Here is a 20,363-nt window from a genome sequence, read left to right as displayed (position 1 = left end):
GCTTCCCGATGCATGCGTTAGATCGCCCCACGGGTGGTTCGCGCCAAGAGATGCCTCCCGTTGTCGTGCATAATAGACTAAAATCGGGCGGGAGAGCTGAGACCCACTGATCTGCAGGATCCCGTGTGCCGCTGCAATAATACACCCATGACTAAGGAGGAGGTTATGCCGCTGCTTATGCTAACATCAGGCCCGATATCGCAGTGAAGCGTTTACCATGTCAATATCCATACCATGGCCTAAGGCTAATAGCTAAGTATTTACAGCGGTCGCTTCAATGGATATATGTTCAATTAGGGAGCTTATATAGGAAGCCAAAATCAGCCTGATGGGCTAATTTGCCTTTCATATGAAGCGCCAGATTGCACTCTCGTCGGACCAAAGTCCAACGGTTGTCACTTAATCCCAACATTAGCTTGGACGCGGATGAGGCCCGGAAATTCTATATTCACTGGGAGTGGAAGGTTATCAGTACCGCCATAAGATGTCAAAATGACGAATGTCGCTCTCAAGAAACTCTCGTCAACACACTACGGTCCGTTTTCATTCCTCAATCATTTCTCCTCTCCTGTTTCTGGATTCTTGAACTAGTCTCCTGGTTTTCCTCATCCTTCTCTCAAGCCAGTCTCAGTGTCTACCTGCCTGCTTCTCTCGTCCTCTGGTAAGATCATCATGTCTCCCCATTGGTTCGGTCGGGATGAAGTGAGCCCCGGCGCCATCATCGAGCTAGAACACCGATGGCTCGTGCTGAGCCAGAAAGAGGAGTACGAGTTCCAAGGCAGCGAAAAAGACGACCCGAAGTGGACTGGCCCCTCGTATGCCTGTATCCAGCTCAAAGTGCGCCAGGTGGGCTCTAAGCCGCCAGTGAATGAGTATATGCGAGTCTATAAACAGATTTCGACTAAGGAAATCGTTGCTGACCGCCCCGAAGTCCGAGCCAGGCAAGCCCAAGCTCTTGTGCCGCCTGAGCTCAAAGCATACCGCCAACTCACCCGCAATGAGTCGACCTTCATCCCAAAGCTGCTTGACAGTCTGGAAGGAAGACAGAACTTTTATGGGTTTGTTCCCGGGGGCTTTGTGGTCTGGATTGTAACAGAACAAGTTCCAGGCGTTCGCTTGGGAAATAGTGTCAGCGATGAGACCTTCTGGAGTATGGAGCCGAGTGTGCGTGCTGAAATCCGGGCATCCTTTAAGGAGGGTTACGTGTAAGCTGATCTCAATATCCCTAGATATCATATCAATTGCTAGGTCTATCCCAAAACAATCACTAACTGGTCCCTCAAGGAAGATGCTTCGCTGGGGATGGCTTCCATTATATAATTGCTGCGGTGATCTGGTTTGGAACGCGGACTCCTCCACTGTGTAAGTCATACCAGTTCCTGACATGTGATATAGTCTGTCATTGAAACTAACAGATTGCATCTTAGCTACTTCGTCAACTGGTTCATGGCAGTTCAACTCGTCACACCGCAGACCTGGACTGACCACTGCTACGCTAATGCTGGGCTCGTCAAGGTTCCCGTCACCAACGACTTTCGGTTTACGTTTTGTGGCTATACTGGGAGCACAGAAGGTTGGGAGTGGTGAGGTAAAGGGTGCCCTCATCTAAGTGTGGGTACACGATTATTGTCCGCGCCAAACCTGTTGGACTACTTCCCGTAGGGAGCAATGAGGTATATGTTCTGAAGGATAGTGGTGCCCATACTCACAGACTGGGCCATTTACTGACGGGGATTATGTCTTGGGAAGCGAGGCAGATATTCATGATTCTCTACTGCGCATGAAACAGGGTTTTTGATGGTTAGCAGGAGTTCTTTGGTATCTTTGGCTGATGATGTGTCGGTTTTAGCTACAATCTTTGCGCCTATGTTGCAGGGCATGATTGAGATGGTGGTATATATACTTTACAGGCTAAGGGCTGGCTGTCGTTGAATAACAACAACAAGAAGAATAGCAATAAGGAAAATGAAAGAAATTAAAAGAAAAAGAGTTTATTAGTTTACTGCTGTATGGACCGCAGGGATTCGAGCTTTAGGGGAAGTATCTGGCATTATCTTGTGTTATACTTCAGGATGATGCCTTCGCTGAACAGTATCATGATCCTCTTATAGCTACTACCCATTCCTCCCGCACTGAAATTACTCCCATTGTATGTTTCAGCCTATGCCTCGAGCAATCATCATCACTCATCATATGACCTTGCCAACTGCTATATGTTATATAGTCCATGGAGAAAGAAAAATAAGTAGATGAACAAGTGCCGTAGCAGGAGCCACTTTTTCAAGCAGTCCCATTGCGGTCCAAAGCAGTTAGGAAAAGATCAATGAGCTGTTTACAAAAGTCGAATCGAGGAAGAATCGTATTAGCATTTACCGCCTAGACATTTGAAACAGTGTAGAAGCACTTACATGGCCGGTATACGTGTCCTCATTTCCAATCGTCTGACAGTCTGTCAACCACTGATCCAAACTACCTGTTGAGCAGTGTAGCACATCATTGATTGAACTGTCCTTTTCCAGTTCACTGACGAATTCCTTCCCCCTTCTGCTATTTCCCACTCGAGATAGTAAGAAGAGCGTTGCTTTGTCACCATACTTTTCCAGGTCCTTTGCTTTCTTACAAGAGCGGATGCTCGATTTGAGAGTCTCGCGGCCTTGAGCCGAAGGTATCTATTTTCGTTGAAACCGGATTTCGTCAGCACGGAGATCGATAGGCTCGTCAAGTTATTATGATTCTGGGAGATTCTTACATCCGCGTCAGTAAGCATAATACTAATCACTGGTCGTTTGAGTACCCGGGCTTTGGCCTTTCTGAGAATCATAGGGTGGATTATATCTTGATCCAAGACGTCCCCTAGTCCCGGAGTGTTCCACACTCTTCGAATACCCAGAAATCTGGCGTTCTGGAATATATTGTCCACTTGATACCCGTCGGTGATATTTTCGTACAGATATTTTCCGTCCTTGTTGGTATTGAGAAACTGGATTGTGATTCCTTTTGGTAGGAGAAGAGAAGCAATCGTCACAAGATGCCGCAATGTCCTTCTCATAGCATCCGAGTATCTATACATGGAGTTGCTATTGTCTAGAATACGCAAAAACACTGTTAGCTCATCATAGGACGGATTATATTTGAGCCAGCCCCCCATCAGCAACAACGCACCACAGACAATGACCATATCAAATAATGCCAGCTCGACCATGGCTTTTTCGCAGCCAGGTGCCACATTATACGTTTGGCAAATTTTCGGCATCACAGCTGCTGCTGTTTGCGCCAGCGCCTTGAGGATTTCTTCACTGAAAGGGAATCCGGGGTAGTTATTCGTGACGACATTCGTGATTATATTATAGTATTTGCCAGCCATCTGAGTACAGTGCCAGTATCAATATCTTTAATGAATCCCAACTGCTAAATGAAAATATACTTACCACGCCCTTCACATTAACGTTCTGTGAGGAATCATTGTTCGTCGTGATATTATCGCAATTCTGTTTCATGGTGTTCTCGCTATTCATCTTCATCGTATTTCCGCTATTTTGGTTGAATGATGATTGAAACACGGGAGTGCCATGGTCTCCTGATTCAGCTTGTTGTTCAGGAAAGTTCACCGCCGGTGGCGAATCAGGTTCGTTTCGTGAGTATGCTACTGCGGCAGCAGTATCATGGCCGTCGGAGTGTCCACTCAGTTTCACAGTGTCGTTTACTTCCTCGGTTATTGATCCTCGCTCTTGGGATTGGTCCACGTGCAAAATATCCGAGGGCTCGGAGATCAGCTTTGGCGTCTCCCCTGGTGGCGCATCATTGTCAGGAGGCGTTTCATGCGGAATGCTCACAACATCAGCGTCAGATCCATCCATTCCATCCGGTGTGATGTTGTGCACAACTGTGGCAGGGATGCCAGTATCCAACCCATTGTAATTCTCCTGCAATTCGTTCTTTGTCAAGCCAGGTAGAATATCTCTATCTTTGCCCAACATAAGGTGTTTGTGATGTTGGCAAAAGGAGCTAGAGCTCGTCACACGCTTCTTGCACCTACCGCCATGTCTCGCTAGTGCATGACACTTTTTCCTCTGTAGTTTTCCAATCTTTTTCTTCACGCGGTAATTCATGGTTTAGGACTTTGGACAAGTTTGGGGAAGGGAAGGCATGAAGGGTAGGCAAACTCGTGGAAAGATGGGAGCGTCTGTACGGGGAGCGGATCGAATGATGACATATATTTGGCTAGCGTCTCTGCTTTGCATTCTGGTCATACGCGAAGCTTTACATTTCTAAGATTTCCTTCCTGTAATGGGGGATTTTCCGCGTTTTGTGTTTTCCCGCCTCTGCCCATGAGAACCCGGAAGAAGAAATGATGGAGGCATCCGAGAAGGGAAGGACGACTAGGAGGTGTCAGCTTCAAGTACCGTAAAAGAATGATATATCAGGCATGGTACACTTCCAATCGACGCCCAAATGGTTCAGGGTCATATCAGCTGAATGGAAGATCCTCCCCGAGATAATTCCCGACAAAGCGGTTGCCTGCCGGCTTCGAGCCCCCGCAAAGTCAACCGGAACAACAAACTTATTTGGAAGCTTCACGATTGTCCTCGGGATTGATAGATCCCCGGTGCTAATGACGAAAGCCGACCGAAAGGCATTTTCGAGATGGCGAAAGACGCTTGGCCTGTCGCAGGTGCAGGAGTGGAGTGTCAGCTGAGTCCCGCCTAGTATCTATCACATAATATGTCACCGAATCGTGCAGCTAATCCTGTACGAACTTGCTATATTTAGACTTAGTCCGTCTGGTCTATTGGATTTTACTTCGCATTCCATGCAAGTTTGTGGGTTAAATGCTTCACAGACAGGCAGCAATGAGGGGCCTTCCCATTACAAAAATTGCAACTATCGCTGTAGACTAGCTGAATTTCCAATCATATTAGCATTCCAAACTGCCAACTCTGCGATGCATAATGGGGTTTTTGACATGGTCTTAGACACTTGTTACTTGTTCACTGTCAGGCATAACAATAGGCTAGTATTCTGGCAAGATGTTAAGAATCACTGCAGTCCCTCCCTCATGAACATCTCGACGTTCGATGGCGTAAAAATTGGATATTCGCGGAGGCGGCATTTAGCTGAATAGTAGTGCATTAATCCGCAATCCATATCATCGAGTAGCGGCGTAACTGATGGAAATTTTTTCTGCCATTAGTACATAGTTGTTAACAAGCTCAATAGTTCTAATTTCCATTCCGACTGTAAGCAGATCACTGTGCCGCCTTGCATAGAGATATTACATCATACAGGGTCTTTTTAACGACTGACATTGGACATTCGCGCACTTACTACAAGACCAATCTGTCATTATATAGTAACTACCATAACATAGATGCAAGAAAGAGATGACGCGGGAGAATCAAAACAGGGGAGAGAAAATAACCGGTTAGGATAAAGAGACAGTGGAGAATAGAGCCTGGAGGATACAAACGTTATGGCTCAAGAGCTACTCAACAGACGTTGACGCTCGACTCCATTATGTTTTACTCATTTTTCACCCTATGATTTCAGGTCGCGAGAATCGCCGACCACTCCGGTAAGCTTGGTCTAAGTCAGTGCAAAAACCTGATGCTTATTTAGCTGCTTTCAGGCAGCCACAAATATTGCATACATGCTTGGGACGTGTCCACGGGGTGGCCGTGGAATGGGAGTTATCCATTTGTCCAAAATGATCGGCGCGTCAGAAACAGAGACATATCACATCCATTTATGATGACCTTATTGGTGCTATGGCACGCGGCATTGCCCGAGCCATAAAGATCTGTCATAGCCAACGGAAAGATGCGTAAAAGTTGAATGGGCAAATTGCTTATTTTAGTAGAGATTAACGGGTCATGACTCGACATATGTACCTAGATGGCACATCCTTGTCACCTGGATGTCTGCTTTGTTCCTGGTGTACTTTTGCCCCGTTGCACTTAACTACTTGCTGTAGGCTATGAACATGGACCCAAAGGGGCGATGCAGGAGGAGATTTCGGTCAAAGGCACAATGTGCTCCTCCAAAAACTTGGCGATTGCATGACGGAAAGGGTTTTCTTTAGTTTTCATCACTGGGCGAACGCATGGTGGATGTAGGGCCGAGGCAAGCTCAAATTGCGACGGAGTAAAATTATCTCCCATAAACCGTCAACCTATTATCCGACGTAGTACCTGTCCATTATGAGTACAAGAGTCGAAGCTATGCATGGAGCAAGCCGAAATTCCTGCGGCATCTGCGCCCCTGCTGTTACGTTGCCTGAACGCCGTGTACCCACCGTTCCAGCTGTCTATCACCGAGGCAGCCACTTGAGCACCTGCCTAGCAGCAATGAAGTAACCAGATATAGACTTATAATCCACCCACCGACTGAATGGTTGCTGCAGACAGTTATTGTCCTTGTTAATAAATTCGCCCCTCCTCACACCTACTCCTCCTCGCTCATCTAATCCTTGACTTCATCCCAACGACCACCTTTCCCATCCAACCATGAGCTTCTGGAATCCAAATTCAGGCAAATCTGATACCCCAAACCCATGGAGCTGGAACGGAGGCTTCCCTAACAACAGCGGAAGCCACAACCATTTCGCTTGGAACAATAACAGCGGAAATACCACCTCGACCAACTGTGGCAACACGACGTCGACGAATTGTGGGAATACAACCACGAACCACAACAACAGTACAAACTGGACAACACATGCCGATACCGCATCCACTTACCACTATAATAACTGTGGCAACAAGTCCATCCGGACCGGTGATGTCTCGGCCAATGGAGGGAATTCTACTAAAGGGGGGAATACGGGGGGAAGGTCGGGGTTTGGTCATTCATCATCTAATACGTCGGATAACGTTGTTGGGGGTAGTGGGGGGCATATTTCTTTCGGCTGATGGACTTTTTACTTTTGTAAAGTGTGAGAGCCATTCGACAATGCGTTATTGCGAGTATATGCTGACATGGATCAGAAGGTTGAAAAGGCTTGGCTGTTATGTATATTGGTTGGCATTGTACGGGGAAATACACACAGGCAGCTACAGACTGGAGCTAGAACCAGTCGCGGCTGTAACTACTTGGTAGAGCTATCAGGTCATATAGAATGTGCGCTAGGACCTGCAAGCCATGACACATTTCTCTGACTCCTGTGTCCTGTTCGGTATTTCAATGGTTTCTGATGCTTGAACCCGTGTGGCTTAGTCTTTGACACGCACCTTTTTCAACATTGATTGCATGATGCACTGGTGGTTTGCCGTTCGTGATATCTTGCATCACGAACTTCAAGTTCCTATCGCCTCACTAGAGTCTAAGCAGATAGAACAGTTTATATGTTTCTTTACTCTGTGGATTTACCCCTATGTAATCATTAATGCCCGTTCAGTGACCATATGATATATGGTCAGTAGGTATTATGCAGCTATGGCTGATATAACTTATTCATCTGAGCATCCCCTGATATCAGCAAGCTGCCGACAGGAACTATGGCTACACTTCCTAATCGGTGGTTACCTTGCCGGACGATGAGGGAAAACCGTCTAATTGATAATAAATCCCGAAAGTATCTGATTCTGGTTGCCCATGCCCTAGGGTAACAGTACATGACAAGTATTTAAACTTAGTATCCGGCTATATATGAAATATGTCATGTATTCAATATACCACAAGCTTCTTTTCTCCCTCAACTCCAAGGTAGCTAACAACGCACGTCCAGCAAATATTTCGATCAAGCGGTAAACAAAAACATCTATATTTTTTAGAAGATGCCATGCTTATCGCAGCTAAGCGAACCATCCACTGCCAATTCCCAGAGCCATCAGGCGTTACCGGAGTTGAATGGAGCACGAGAACGCCATCTGGGGGATCTAGAATCTCCTCCCAACAGTCGATAGACACCATTTCTGCCGCTGCTGCTCGGAAGGTAGGATCATGATCACACGATCTTTCTGAGAAGGGATACACTGAAAACCGGACATCACTCAGTCCTTTGAGTATGTCTACATCTCCCACCCATTCCCCACCATCATTGACAGAGACGGTCGTTTGAAGATAGTAGGCTTCCATGGTTCGACAGCTGGTGGAATCCAAGGTCACAGGCCCATCCCCATCCTGTAAATGACAAATGAAGGGATGTACCGTCAAACTTTCCACCCACTGGGTTTCCGTCAAAGGGATGATGGTTGACCAAGCGCCACCGCTCAAGGCTGTGTTCTCGCATCTCCAGCTCGGGCGGGGAGACTAAGAGAGCAATGCCTGGTTTTCCGACGTTCCCGATGACGTGAGAAACGGCATAGGATGCGATCTTCCCTGGGGGCGTCGGATCGTGCAGAAGTTCCTCCGCAATGAAAAGCGAGTTGCCGCTAGAGATTGCGAACACCGATGCCAGGTTGGCGGTATCCAAGCTGATTGTGCCGGACTCAAACTGGAGGATAGCTGCAAAGGCATGTTGTCGTGATAAGGAATTCAATTAAACGGAACCGGGAACCAATCCTTCTCGAGCTTGCTGCGCGGCGAGAGACGCCGATAGATCAAGTCCGTGCAGCAATGACGGCACCCACTTCCACGAGGTCATAGGAGCCTTTATAACACTCATGGAAACCGTAGCCTGGGGCAGGTAGCATTTGTAGTAGTGGATTACTCGACCAAGAGCGAGCAGCGAGTTCTCATGCAGGGCCTGCGTTAGTCCAAACTGGTCCAAGATGCATCGAACCACTTTTCAGGTCTCAAGAGATATCTCTCGAGTAGGTCTTGTACCATTGACAGCGGAACAGAGCTCGAGAATGTCTCATTCCGAGATGATGACTGGCTAGTCCGCCTTCTGTAAACGGCTGCGAGGTTGTGATCTCCGAAGGCAAAGTCAAATAGAACCGACTCTCTATTCTGCGGATGATCTTCCATGAGCTCGGCAAATATATCCTCAAAGGTGCCGGGTGCGGTGGTTCGAACAGCATGGCCCCTTGATGTTGCTAGAGTAGCAATGCAAACCCAGTCTTCTCCTGGTGGGACCTCGATACACCCAATAACATCTGCATCCGATGATTCATATTCGTCGCGCTTCCTCTTCATACCGCCGTGAACAACCATGGGATGCTCGGGTATGATTGGCGAGTATGCCCACGAGTTGTGCCGAGTTCGAAAGCGAATCACGTACTCAGCGGGATTGAGCTGATACTTGGAGCATAGTGTGCGAAGGATACTGATCCGTGCACCTGGGTATCGAACAATTCCGAGGAGAGACTGCAATGTGGTTAAACTAAAGAATGACGATATTGAGTTTGCGGTGTTTCCAATCCATGAACTCCCGTAGTTGGTTCCGTAACGCATGAGTTGCATTGCCAGCTGCCTCTCTTCCGAATCATCAGAGAGCAGCATTTCTATGCCATCCTTGAGCGGAAATATCAGTTGTAATAGTTTCATAACTCCTCTGAGCGACTCCCGGTCATCCATGATAATATCGACTACATCATATCGTGATAACTCTTCGGGAAGCTCCAGCGGCTTCTCGGCAATTTGGCACATCGGCAATTGGTATATATGATGAAAGAGCTTCCAGAGTGACCCTATAAATTTGGCAGCAGGAACTGCACCTTCATAGGAACCCAAAGAGGCACCAAGCGCTAAGGCCTGGAGTTGCTCCACGGAGATTCTCGAGTCATGCATAGTGGATCGTTCTCGTCGAACAGTGCCGTAGTAACGAAGGCTTGCCAGTGGCAAAGACCAATATACCCCATCAGCGCGCGGGCCAGCTTGGCGAGCGATTGATATCGTGACTATCCCCCCTTCTTTGATTAACTGGTCTTTCTGGGATATCTCCTTTGTCGTCGATGCAAGTACAACCAGATCCGGATAGAGATGCCACGAGGTCAAGCCAAGCATGATTCCCCCATCTGTTATTCTTTGAGGCTCCCCTTTGATCAATCGTTCCAACGTAGTCAAGGCGCGATTAAAATTGTACAACACACTGCTAGAAGAGCTTTTTCGTGGGGATAGCTCATGGTCTGAATCTGCTTGGTTTTTGACTGCCACTGAAAGGTTGTTGACGATTAACTGAACTTGAATCTGCTGAGTTTTCCTCGCTTGGTCGGCGATCTGTAACCACCCCCGTGCACCGGCATCCCAGCTTGCAAGAAGCGCTTCATCAATCTCATGGGCGGCGGCTAGTTGCGCCAAGTAATTATCCACAATCTCGGATGAGTGAGCTTGCTTTCTGATGATTGCCTGGCGTTGAGTGACAAGATCGTTCCAAGCCGCCGTTGCCTCCTGGTGAGACCAGATACGAGTCAGAAAACAAGCAAGGAGATGAATTCGAAGAACCGACTTTCCACTTGTTGCACTAGCCCATATGGTCGTGCCGTCAATGCCTAGATGGGTGCCAAAGAACCCATTGACGATATCTCTCGGCTGCTGTAAATTTCGGGAAGTCTCTTGAGCAATTTCACTAGCACGAGTTCCATAGGCTTCCAATAGTGCAGGTACCTCCGGCAAAACATCGTCAAATAACACACCTAGGCGTCTAGCCAAGATATGAAATGAGCCATCTTCTGCGGACTGTCGCCGCGCTTGGGAGAGCTGCCTTCCCACCGGTTGGAGTTCGGCGGGCGCTTCGACTTTGACAGGGCAACGTTAGATTCGGCAACAGCATGTAGTGGAAGTTGCCACGATATTTTGGATGGAACCTGCCATTCTTCGTGTTGTGGTGCATGACAAAATGGAAAGTGGGGGGAGAGGAGGGTCTTCATATTTGTTCGTAAAAGCTCCAGCCAGCCTTGTGGTTTACCCTTTTAGGCTTGGAGATACAGCGGGGACGGGGCTTAGCCTGAGGGTTTCTTGTCGCATCGTGCATGAAGCCGCTGACTGAGTCACAGTGCACAGTACTAACATTATCAATCTATATAGGGAAAGATGGATATCCTCCAGTGTTCCACCCAGATTCCTCTGATTGTCTAGCGTCATATCGAGCATCTACTACCTTCAACAAAAACATCAACCATGACTGACGCTTAGCCAACGACGCTGACACAGGAGGGAGGTTGGGGGTTCCCAAACTCCACTAGAGCGCACGCTAATGCATGCAAAACCACTGGATGAATGTCTGACGCCGGCCCAATAAATGTGCGCATTTACGCGCTTGGCCAGATAATGAATTACGCCACCTTAGTGTACGTTGATATGGAAAACTCAATAATGTCAGTCAACATCTTCTGTTCTTCTGTACTCGGAATTTAGCAACATGATCTTCTAGTGTATTACAGCAAGTGCACATTGAAAGAATTAATAATCTGAGAATAATATGCAGATAGTACACCTGCCAAGGTAAGGTACTAGTGCTAACTACATGGAAGATAAACAAGCACGCACACTAATTAGCCACGAAATTTTACGGTTGATCACCTGCTCATCGCCTAACGGAAGAAAAGTCCAGATCGCCTTGGAGGAACTCAAGGTCACCTACGGTTTAGATTGGACAACTTTTCATAATGATAATCACAACAAGGAACAGAGAAGGCGTGATTTCTCACGCTCAGTCCAACCTCCACTTTTTCGGAAGCATTACAAGTCAGCCTAGGCAATATCTTGCTGGAAGCGGTCCGAGAACTTATACCATCGACGATACCGCTGCTTATCCGTGGGCGCGGGCTGTAGCACCATCTCAAATGAGGAGATGAGCATGATCCTCGTCTGAAGAAGTTGAAAGGTCCAGGCCGGCGGTTTCGCGCAATGTCAGCGACGAATATGCAGAGGAGGTTCTTCTGGGACTTCTGGGAGCACAGACAGTGAATACATTGGATCCTGAAATGGCGCCTTTACTTAGTGTTTACTTGAATATGCTTTAGTCATGTGAATGTCACAGCACTGATGTACATCCCTATATTGGCAAATGGAGTATTCCTTTCTCATTGCGCTGATGCATATCTCGTAGGCTTCCTCTACAACATAGAGCGTAGGTCGTCGTGATTCAATTGTATATGACGGCTTGTGAAGAAAGTGGTGAATCAGGAGGTAAGAGATAAACAAAGATGGAGTAGAACGCATTGAATATGCAGACATTTCACTGGGTAGCGATTGGTGAAATGGAGGAGTGACTGCTTCTCCACCTTGTAGGTGCACTATAAAAGCAGGGATATTTTCCTTCTTTCTTCCACTTCCTTCTCTTTCTCACGTCTCTCAATCCTTGTTTTCCAGTTGTCGAAACATGGTCCTCGTACACAACACCGATCCATAGATAAAACGTTTATTCTCAAATATATTCTTTCAGATATCTAACAAAGGACAGTGGAAAGATAAGTTACGCTAAAGAGATACACCCGATGATCGATGAAAGACAACCATTGTTCACAGTCCGGCGACATAGCGAATGTAACAAGATTATTAAATGGAGAGAACAAAGGCAGACTTAAAAGAGTTTGAACCGTGAGAACGGGTTTACAAGGCGACATTCTCAAGGTAATGCATCAAATTGAAATGCAAGATTTTGAGTCGCCAAAAATAAGGACAGATTGTGTATGGCTTTTTATCTCCTCAAGAGGCACCATCCATAATCAATATTGCTGAGAAAGCGCTGTTTCCATAGCCTGTCATACAAGCAGGTTATTGTGGTTGTCTTCCGACATTGATCAGAGATCCGTTGACAATTGCCTATATCATTCCATCAAGTAAATGTCTGAGGCTGGTCATGGAATAGAGACAGCATCGGAGATATCCGGCAGCTTCTTCCCCTTTGGTGCAACTGGGTTCGTGCCGGCACATGGATCTGAATGTACTTCCTCTCAAAGCTGGAAGGTTTTCATCCGTTGGGGATATCCCGGGATCTTGCCTTTGCAATCGCGATCATCGCACATTTTGGTAGACTGGCTTGTGCGCTGTATCTGATATATAGTGGCGCTCATGCTTTATTTCTGCCCATCACTTTCCTCACCTTCTAAGATTCATCTGAGCACATGACTCTCCCTATCTTGGCTGTGTTACTCTCGTCGGCTTGGCTTTGCAAATAGTGACTGCACACTGTTACTCAAAGCGCTCTTCCTACCACCATACTTATCTTCTCTCTGATCCTGACGCGAACTCTGCTATCTCAGCACTATCGCTAATCCCACTTGACCCTCCCAACATCCATAGGAATGGGGTCTCTCAACTACAACCAATTTCAAGCGACGCTCCGGGCTGCGGTGGAGAGAAGAACTCGGGAGTACAGCAGCATCTATTCACTCACTGTGCGATGGGAGGATGATGATACCAATGCGGAGTCAGATACGAATCACTTTCAAAACATGCTAAAGAACCTCGATATTGATCCAGCCGAAGAATTCGTTATCAGTTCTGAAGAACTTGCACCTGAATTCTGCTTGTCGAGCATTTGGCACTCTATCAACGGGAAAGCGAGACGCGACAAGGAGCGCAGCCTCATAATTTTTCATTATGCAGGCCATGGGACATACAAGAGAGGGCGCTTCAGCTTTGCGGACACCAGAGCGGGATTGAAAACCATCGATGCCGAAGGTGTTCTCATTGAGGAGGTCAAGAACCCAGCAAGGTTTCCAGATTCCATCAATACTGATGTATTGTTTATCTTTGATTGCTGCTATGCTCATTATGCAACTCGAGCACCAGATGATACTAGCAGTGTCATTGAGGTTCTTGCGGCGACGAGCGTATCTACAGTATCAGCGAGATCACCACCAAACAGCACCTTCACCGCCAAATTGGCTAACGAGATTGCTTGCAGAAAAGCTCGCAACCACGAAAGTGTTGAGTTTGCCAGTGCATTTCAAACCCTCAGGAAAGAATCAACGGGTCAGGTGAGGCCCACGCATGCCTTGCTGGTCGGCGCATCTTCGATCATTCTACCACTGAATGGGTATAGACGGGTGGACCCGAGAAGTATTCCTGCAGGTTATAAGGTTCTTTTCGCTGTCAACGTCTCGAGAGATCTTACAAAGGTAGAGATTGAAGAGCTCGTTTCATGGATACGGAGACTGCCACCCTTTGCGGGACTATCCATCGAGGACATCTTTCAGACCGGATCCATGTGCTTGATCATGCGGGCTGCACTTTCAGTATACGCCAAGTTACACAACATGCAAGGATACACACTGATTGCTGAAAATCCTGGTCCGCGGCTAAGTCATCTTCTACCACCAGACCCGTCGCAAACACCTGCTTCCCCTCCTTCCTCACCCAAACCGGGAGTCCTTCCTTTCCGAACGGTCCATGACGCCTAATATGAGCTAGGCTGTTCATGGGGTATGGCTGCGCTCTGGCTTCGAATTTGTGCAAGGAAGAAAAAGGAGGGCTCAAGAATGCTTCTACGACAAGATAACGAGTTGGATTGATTGATTTGATTTGATCCATTGGTTTCCCGAGGGTGCTTTGACTTCAAATTGTGTAGTGGAGGGAAAGGAGGACTCAAGAATGTTTCTACGACAAGATAACGAGTTGGATTGATTGATTTGATTTGATCCATTGGTTTCCCGAGGGTGCTTTGACTTCAAATTGTGTAGTGGAGGGAAAGGAGGACTCAAGAATGTTTCTACGACAAGATAACGAGTTGGATTGATTGATTTGATTTGATCCATTGGTTTCCCGAGGGCGCTTTGGCTTCAAATTGTGTGTGAAAGGCGGTCTCCAGAATGCTTCTACAAAAAGATAACGAGTTGGCCAAATTGTTTTGATCAATTGATTTGCCGAAGTTGATGTCTACTTCCTTATGTTTATGTAGCTGAAGACTGCAATCAAATTTATCTTTCTTAGTATGCCAGTTATATAAGTAATATAAGGGAGGCGCTACCGCCACACTGGCCAGGCTGCCTCTACACCAGCCTCCGCTCATGACATACCCTACCGCCTACCGTATTAGGTAACGCTTATATATATAACTGCCTGCGTTATAATATGTTCTGCCTGAGGCCAGATATATGCCTCACGTAGAACATTCCCCGCCTGCTATAGGAGGTAAGGTGTCAGAATCCAACCTAGTGCGCTTTAGGTAATAAATTTGCTAGTGACTACGAAGAATTCTAGAACGCGCATCACTTATAAACCTACTTTGCTAGGTGAATGTGAGATCGACCGGATCCTCACAGCCGGTGTGGTGGTAGCGCCCTCGTTTTTGTTTTTCAGTTTTTTTTTTTTTTTTTTTTTTTTTTTTTTTTTTTTTTTTTTTTTTTTTTTTTTTTTACTTTCTATCTTTGTTAAGTTGAAGAAACTAAATGAATGGTGGTGAGTTTCAGTACTCTAATTAGATTCTTAAGGTCAGGTGTATTAGATATGCTTGGTGTTAACGACTCATACAGCGTCCCCCTTAGTGTCAAATATCTCAAAGCGGCCAGGAAGTCCAGTTGCTGAGGGGCGCCAGTTCATTAAGGAAGAAGCTGCATCGAAGACTACCGCCGCGGCCGCCACAGAGGAGGATCAGGATGAGGCCACGAGGCGCCGTCTGGACCGGGAGCTCTAGGAGCTGGCGGGAGGTACTATTTATGAGGATACTATAAGCTACCTTGAAGAGGAGTTGAAGCAGATGGCAGGTACCGCTGACCCCAAATTCACTGCTCAGACGGGTCCAAATGTCTTCTGGACGGATGATGTACTCAACCCCAAGACCGGGTGGCTTAACCAGACGGTCTTGAGATACTCGCCCATTATAAATAATGACGATTGACCAGCCCCAAAACAGGTGTTGTTTTATATCGGCCTTCAAAGCCGCGACGTGTAGTGTAATAATGACGACCACAAACCATAACATACAGCCTGTCAATACCACAAGCTGCGTATACCTCTACGACTCTTTCTCCTTCTGAAAAAAAGAAAAAAAAACAAAATCTCCTCCGAAACCATCATGCCACCGCATTGGTTCGGACAGCACGAAATCAGTCCAGGTGTCATCATCGAATTGGAAAAAAGCCGATGGCGCGTTCTGCCCCGAAAGGAGCATGAGTTCCCAGACAGCGAAGACGAGGACCCCGAGTGGAGCGGTTCATCATACGCCTGCATTCAGCTCAGGGTACGACAGGTGGGCTCTAGGATTAGGCCGCCAGTACAGGGATACATGAGAATTTACAAGCAAATTCCTACCGAGGGGACTATAGCTGACCCTCCACATATACGGGCCCGGCAAGCCCGACATTTCACTCCCCATGAGCTCCAGGCACTCCGCATGCTGAGGCGTAAGGGCTCTACCTTTACTCCACAGCTTCTTGATTCAATGGAAGGGAAGCAGGATGATCATAGCCTTGTTCCTGGAGGGTTCATGGTCTGGGTTGTTTCAGAAGTGGTGTCAGGTATTCGATTGGGAGATGCACGCGGCGAAGACACCTTCTGGTCAATGGAACTGAGTGTGCGTGAGAAAATCCGCGCTTCATTCAAGGAGAATTACATGTAAGCCGCCCCCGTATTCTTCTGACGCTAGTCTAGTTCTCGCTACATACGATACTGAGAGCGATCGCTAACTCCTCTATCAAGGAAATTGGCCAGCTGGGGATGGGTTCCGCTTTATCTGTTTGGTAAGGATCTAGTTTGGGACTCGGAGACCTCGACTCTGTAAGTTGCAGTTTCTAACTCATCATACACTGATTCAAGCTGATGATGTTCCCCCTCAGCTTCTTCATGAACTGGTTCCAGCCTACTAAAATCGAATCGCCACACATGTGGGAGGATCGGTTTTTTTATAGCTCTGGACTCCTCAAGCCTCCTGCATCCCCGAGATTTACGTTTCAGCACTGGAATGGGAGCGTTGAAGGTTGGCAGGGTTGAGGGATCTGCTCGTCTGGTCTTGTGATCTTCTGATTTGGGCCATGATCAAGGTTCTCTTTTTCTTCCCTTGATACATAGTTTACTAGTCGTCTTACTACTAAGAGTGATGTAGGTATATATCTCCATCCAGTCTTCCAATATGGAGGGTGTACCTGATCTTAGAATACTTCAATCTAACCCTATTTCTTTACTTGACCTTTGCGTAACCATGCTTCTTGAAGACAAGTAGATAAATGACTGATAGACTGATTTCGCAAGCCATGACTTTTCGGTGCTCAAATCCGAGAGGTGACGTTGAGACTCAAGCAAGTTATGCACACAAGGGATGCAGCTGACTCATCTACACAACTTCATCATCGCTCCATCCCAGCGCATCGCATCGCATCAACCTTATCACCACCACCAACACCCCAAACCACCCAGCCGCGCTGGCTTGCCAGATTCCACCAATACACCCTGACCACCACTCTTTGTCACATTACGCACCCCCACCGCCCAAAATGCAAGGCTTCAGTACGTCCCCAACCCCCACTCACCTCATCCCATCCCACCAACCAACTAACCCCCAAACCAGACATGGGACGCTACGTCCCTCCCGACCTGGAAGGCCTCACAACAGGCAACAAACTGCACAACAAACACCCACTCGGCTCACGCGCGCGCAACCTGCAAACCACGGGATCCCTAACCGTCCGCTTCGAAATGCCCTTCGCGATCTGGTGCACGACGTGCCAACCACACGAAACGATCATCGGACAAGGGGTACGCTTCAACGCGGAGAAAAAGAAAATCGGGAATTACTACAGCACACCGGTGTATAGTTTCCGAATGAAGCATAGCGCCTGTGGTGGGTGGATTGAGATACATACGGATCCGAAGAATACGGAGTATGTGGTTGTTTCGGGGGCGCGGAGGAGGGATTATGGGGTGGATGAGGAGGGGAGGAAAGTGGGGGAGATTATTACGGGGAAGGAGGCGGGGAATAAGGACAAGATGGATGCGTTGGAGAGGTTGGAGGGGAAAGTGGTGGATAAGAAGCGTGGGGAGGAGGAGAGGGATCGGATTTTGGAGTTGCAGAGGAGACAGGCGAGGGATTGGGAGGATCCGTATGAGAAGAGTCGAAGGATTAGGAGGGTGTTTCGGGCGGAGAGGAAGGGGTTGGAGAGGAAGGCGGAGGAAACGGAGGCGTTGAAGGATAAGTTGAGTCTGGGGATTGAGGTGGTGGATGAGATTGAGAGTGATCGCGTAAGGGCTGGGTTGGTGGATTTTGGAGGGGAGGCTGGGGAGGGGGTGGCGGTGGATGGGAGGAGAGCGAGGATGAAGCCGTTGTTTGGGGTGGAGGAGGTGCCTGTGAAGGAGGGGCAGATGACGAAGGCGAAGGCGAAGGCGAAGGAGGTGCTTGCGGATCGAAAGGCCGCGTTTCGGAGTGAGTTGAGGGGGAATACGCGGGCTGCTGTGGATCCGTTTTTGAGCAGTGATGCCAGTGATGCAAGTGCGTGGCGGCCCGAGGTGAAGAGAAGGAAGATTGTCTCTGGGAGTAAGTCGGGTGATGGGAAGGAGGTTAGTGAGAATGGCTCGGAGCCGGAGAAGACTGGTGGGGAGGTGGAAGAAGCACCTCGTCCGACGCTTGGGTTGGTAAGTTATGCGTCGGATTCGGAGTGAGGGAGTGTGTCTTGTGGTTCTTTGCATGTCTACAAGGCGTTCTGTTGGTTTTATGAACGGATGATACCCCGGCTTTGGAGTTATGGCATAGACGGCATGTCAACTTTTTACGATTCAACTGTTGATGCAACTGATATCATGCAAGGGTATAAGTACATATGAAGCTTGATCAAGCAGAAGTAGCAGGTCATTTGGCCCAGGGTGCCTTGGTCGTTACGTCCCCTTGGGGGTCGGCAGTACCAGCCGGTCCTGGAGCTGCACTTGCCCATGGGGCTCTCGTTGGGGCCATTGGGCCTGGCGGCAGCCGGGAGGTGTCGGGCAGAGTTGGGGCTCTGGTCGGACCTCGTGCTGCTGCCCAGGGTGCAGTAGTTCCGCTCGTTGGAGGGACGGCTTGAGATGTAGCCCATGGCGCTTTGGTGCCTGCACCAGACACCGGAGGAGCTTCGGTTTGTCGAGGCTGTGGCGCGGACGACGTGTGGACGGTACTTGGCTGAGGGATAGCGTTCGGATCGCGATCCCAGCTGAACAGGGAGCCGAATGGGAAGTGCTGTACCACGGGAAACTTGGATAGCACTTCGGCGTTGTACATTTTGATCATCCCCTGTCGCCGATTAGTGTACGTATTTCCAAATCCGTCTGCGGAGAATACCTTGTTGATCTTGGCCCAGCCCGTCTTGATGCCAGAAATATCGTAAAGCATTGGGCTGTGTTCCCAGAACGGGCCCTTCTTGACGTCGTAGATGAAGCCGATGGCAGAGAAATAGAGGTTTCCGCGTCGTTCCCGTTCCACCACATTCACCTTGGCAACGCCAGTCGGATCAGGCGCATCCGGCAAAGAACCCTCTTCTGGCACTCGATCCGTTTCCGAGATAGCTGGAGCAAACTGCGCTGAGCCGAGGATATAGGGAATAAAAGAGTGATCATCCAGTCCCCATACGCCGTGGGAACCAGCCGGTTCCAAAGTATAAGTTTTGATGATCGTCCGCACGAGCTCAAAATATCTAGTAACAATCAGTATTACTCGGTCAGAGGGCTATTGATGTACCCACGGTTGAATGACACCCAAGACAATGGCTCTCTCTTCGATACCAGGGGTGCTCTGTGGAAACCCATTCAACTTCCAGAGCCCGGCCAGAAACGCCAGAAAGCTCAGTTCATGGCCAGTACCATAGTCTAGGCGTTGCGGACTCCCCCAGCTTCCCAGAAAGTATGCCTTGAGCTCCGCTGCTGCCGTAGGTCCCTCGGGGTCCGCAGATTTCCGGTTGAGTACCTCGGGGGACAAATACTCCTCCAGGAGGCTGGAAGCACGGCTTTCAACGATCTCGTACCATCTCCGAAAACTGATGTTTCCGAATCTACGGGGTCCTTTATCAGGAGGAGCTTCCTCGAGAATTGCTTCGAGCTTAGAGAGCAGCTGCTGGAGTTGGCGAACCGGCGCGGAGTACTCCACCGCATCCGAATTCAAGGGCCAGGTCTGAACGCGCCCATCCTCTAGCTTGGACGGGAACATTGATCGATTCAGCTGCAGAAGAAATGTCATGATATCCACATACGCTTTGGAACAGAGGAATTCGGAGACATCGCTGTGCTCGTGGATGCGTTTGGTGGGCACGACGTACGTGTGCCCCACCGCGGGGTCGAGAGTGGGCAATACACGGGCTGAAGGAACGTCCGCGGCCATGATGTAGCGAGACGCGAACGAAAGGAATTGAGTCGATGGTATTTGAATGAGCGTTGAAGCAGATGTGGAAATAGAAAGGGAACTGAAGGATGGTGGGGGGAAAGATGAAGGTTGGCTCACAGTCTTATCGATAAGGCGGCCGAGTGATGACGCCCGCCGATCACGGGAAGCACCTCGCCAGTCCAAGCTTCCCACCAACCAGCTCGTTCGTTGCCGGTCCCTGATCCCTGACTGGTTTGAAGGGACTAGTAGCTTTGTTTATTTG

At 48.4% G+C, this 20,363-nt stretch overlaps 8 protein-coding genes across 8 annotated transcripts; 5 read left to right on the top strand and 3 right to left on the bottom strand.

Annotated features, from left to right (window-relative positions):
- Window positions 1–663: 663 nt before the first annotated feature.
- ASPBRDRAFT_655931 (uncharacterized protein) lies at window positions 664–1,791 on the top strand. Its single transcript, XM_067628564.1, has 3 exons — window positions 664–1,205; window positions 1,285–1,362; window positions 1,428–1,791. The coding sequence occupies exons 1-3, from the start codon at window positions 673–675 to the stop codon at window positions 1,585–1,587; spliced, it is 771 nt and encodes a 256-aa protein (XP_067485190.1). The 5' UTR covers window positions 664–672; the 3' UTR covers window positions 1,588–1,791.
- Window positions 1,792–2,079: 288 nt separating this feature from the next.
- On the bottom strand, window positions 2,080–4,109 carry ASPBRDRAFT_71223 (uncharacterized protein; the record flags this gene model as incomplete). The annotated part of the gene is made up of 5 exons (XM_067629117.1): window positions 2,080–2,328; window positions 2,409–2,669; window positions 2,750–3,084; window positions 3,163–3,364; window positions 3,429–4,109. 5 exons carry the CDS (start codon window positions 4,107–4,109, stop codon window positions 2,281–2,283), a joined length of 1,527 nt encoding a protein of 508 aa, XP_067485189.1. The 3' UTR covers window positions 2,080–2,280.
- Window positions 4,110–6,412: 2,303 nt separating this feature from the next.
- Window positions 6,413–7,356, top strand: ASPBRDRAFT_37173 (uncharacterized protein). The gene has a single exon (XM_067623670.1). It carries the CDS (start codon window positions 6,504–6,506, stop codon window positions 6,906–6,908), a length of 405 nt encoding a protein of 134 aa, XP_067485188.1. The 5' UTR covers window positions 6,413–6,503; the 3' UTR covers window positions 6,909–7,356.
- A 306-nt stretch (window positions 7,357–7,662) lies between these two features.
- On the bottom strand, window positions 7,663–10,692 carry ASPBRDRAFT_50758 (uncharacterized protein; the record flags this gene model as incomplete). Its single annotated transcript, XM_067626605.1, has 5 exons — window positions 7,663–8,118; window positions 8,165–8,442; window positions 8,488–8,698; window positions 8,764–10,616; window positions 10,647–10,692. 5 exons carry the CDS (start codon window positions 10,690–10,692, stop codon window positions 7,663–7,665), a joined length of 2,844 nt encoding a protein of 947 aa, XP_067485187.1.
- Window positions 10,693–13,127: 2,435 nt separating this feature from the next.
- Window positions 13,128–15,671, top strand: ASPBRDRAFT_202813 (uncharacterized protein; the record flags this gene model as incomplete). The annotated part of the gene is made up of 2 exons (XM_067621647.1): window positions 13,128–14,118; window positions 15,300–15,671. 2 exons carry the CDS (start codon window positions 13,128–13,130, stop codon window positions 15,458–15,460), a joined length of 1,152 nt encoding a protein of 383 aa, XP_067485186.1. The 3' UTR covers window positions 15,461–15,671.
- Window positions 15,672–15,838: 167 nt separating this feature from the next.
- Window positions 15,839–16,993, top strand: ASPBRDRAFT_655904 (uncharacterized protein; the record flags this gene model as incomplete). Its single annotated transcript, XM_067628563.1, has 3 exons — window positions 15,839–16,380; window positions 16,465–16,542; window positions 16,602–16,993. The coding sequence occupies 3 exons, from the start codon at window positions 15,842–15,844 to the stop codon at window positions 16,753–16,755; spliced, it is 771 nt and encodes a 256-aa protein (XP_067485185.1). The 3' UTR covers window positions 16,756–16,993.
- A 338-nt stretch (window positions 16,994–17,331) lies between these two features.
- ASPBRDRAFT_112704 (Saf4/Yju2 family protein) lies at window positions 17,332–18,417 on the top strand (the record flags this gene model as incomplete). Its single annotated transcript, XM_067616683.1, has 1 exon — window positions 17,332–18,417. The coding sequence occupies one exon, from the start codon at window positions 17,332–17,334 to the stop codon at window positions 18,415–18,417; it is 1,086 nt and encodes a 361-aa protein (XP_067485184.1).
- A 187-nt stretch (window positions 18,418–18,604) lies between these two features.
- Window positions 18,605–20,098, bottom strand: ASPBRDRAFT_50755 (uncharacterized protein; the record flags this gene model as incomplete). Its single annotated transcript, XM_067626604.1, has 3 exons — window positions 18,605–19,018; window positions 19,067–19,418; window positions 19,467–20,098. 3 exons carry the CDS (start codon window positions 20,096–20,098, stop codon window positions 18,605–18,607), a joined length of 1,398 nt encoding a protein of 465 aa, XP_067485183.1.
- Window positions 20,099–20,363: the final 265 nt, after the last annotated feature.

This window comes from Aspergillus brasiliensis (genome assembly GCF_001889945.1).
Source record: "Aspergillus brasiliensis CBS 101740 unplaced genomic scaffold ASPBRscaffold_1, whole genome shotgun sequence".
NCBI classification, from domain to species: Eukaryota; Fungi; Ascomycota; class Eurotiomycetes; order Eurotiales; family Aspergillaceae; genus Aspergillus; species Aspergillus brasiliensis.
This window is presented reverse-complemented; position numbering and strand designations above follow the sequence as displayed.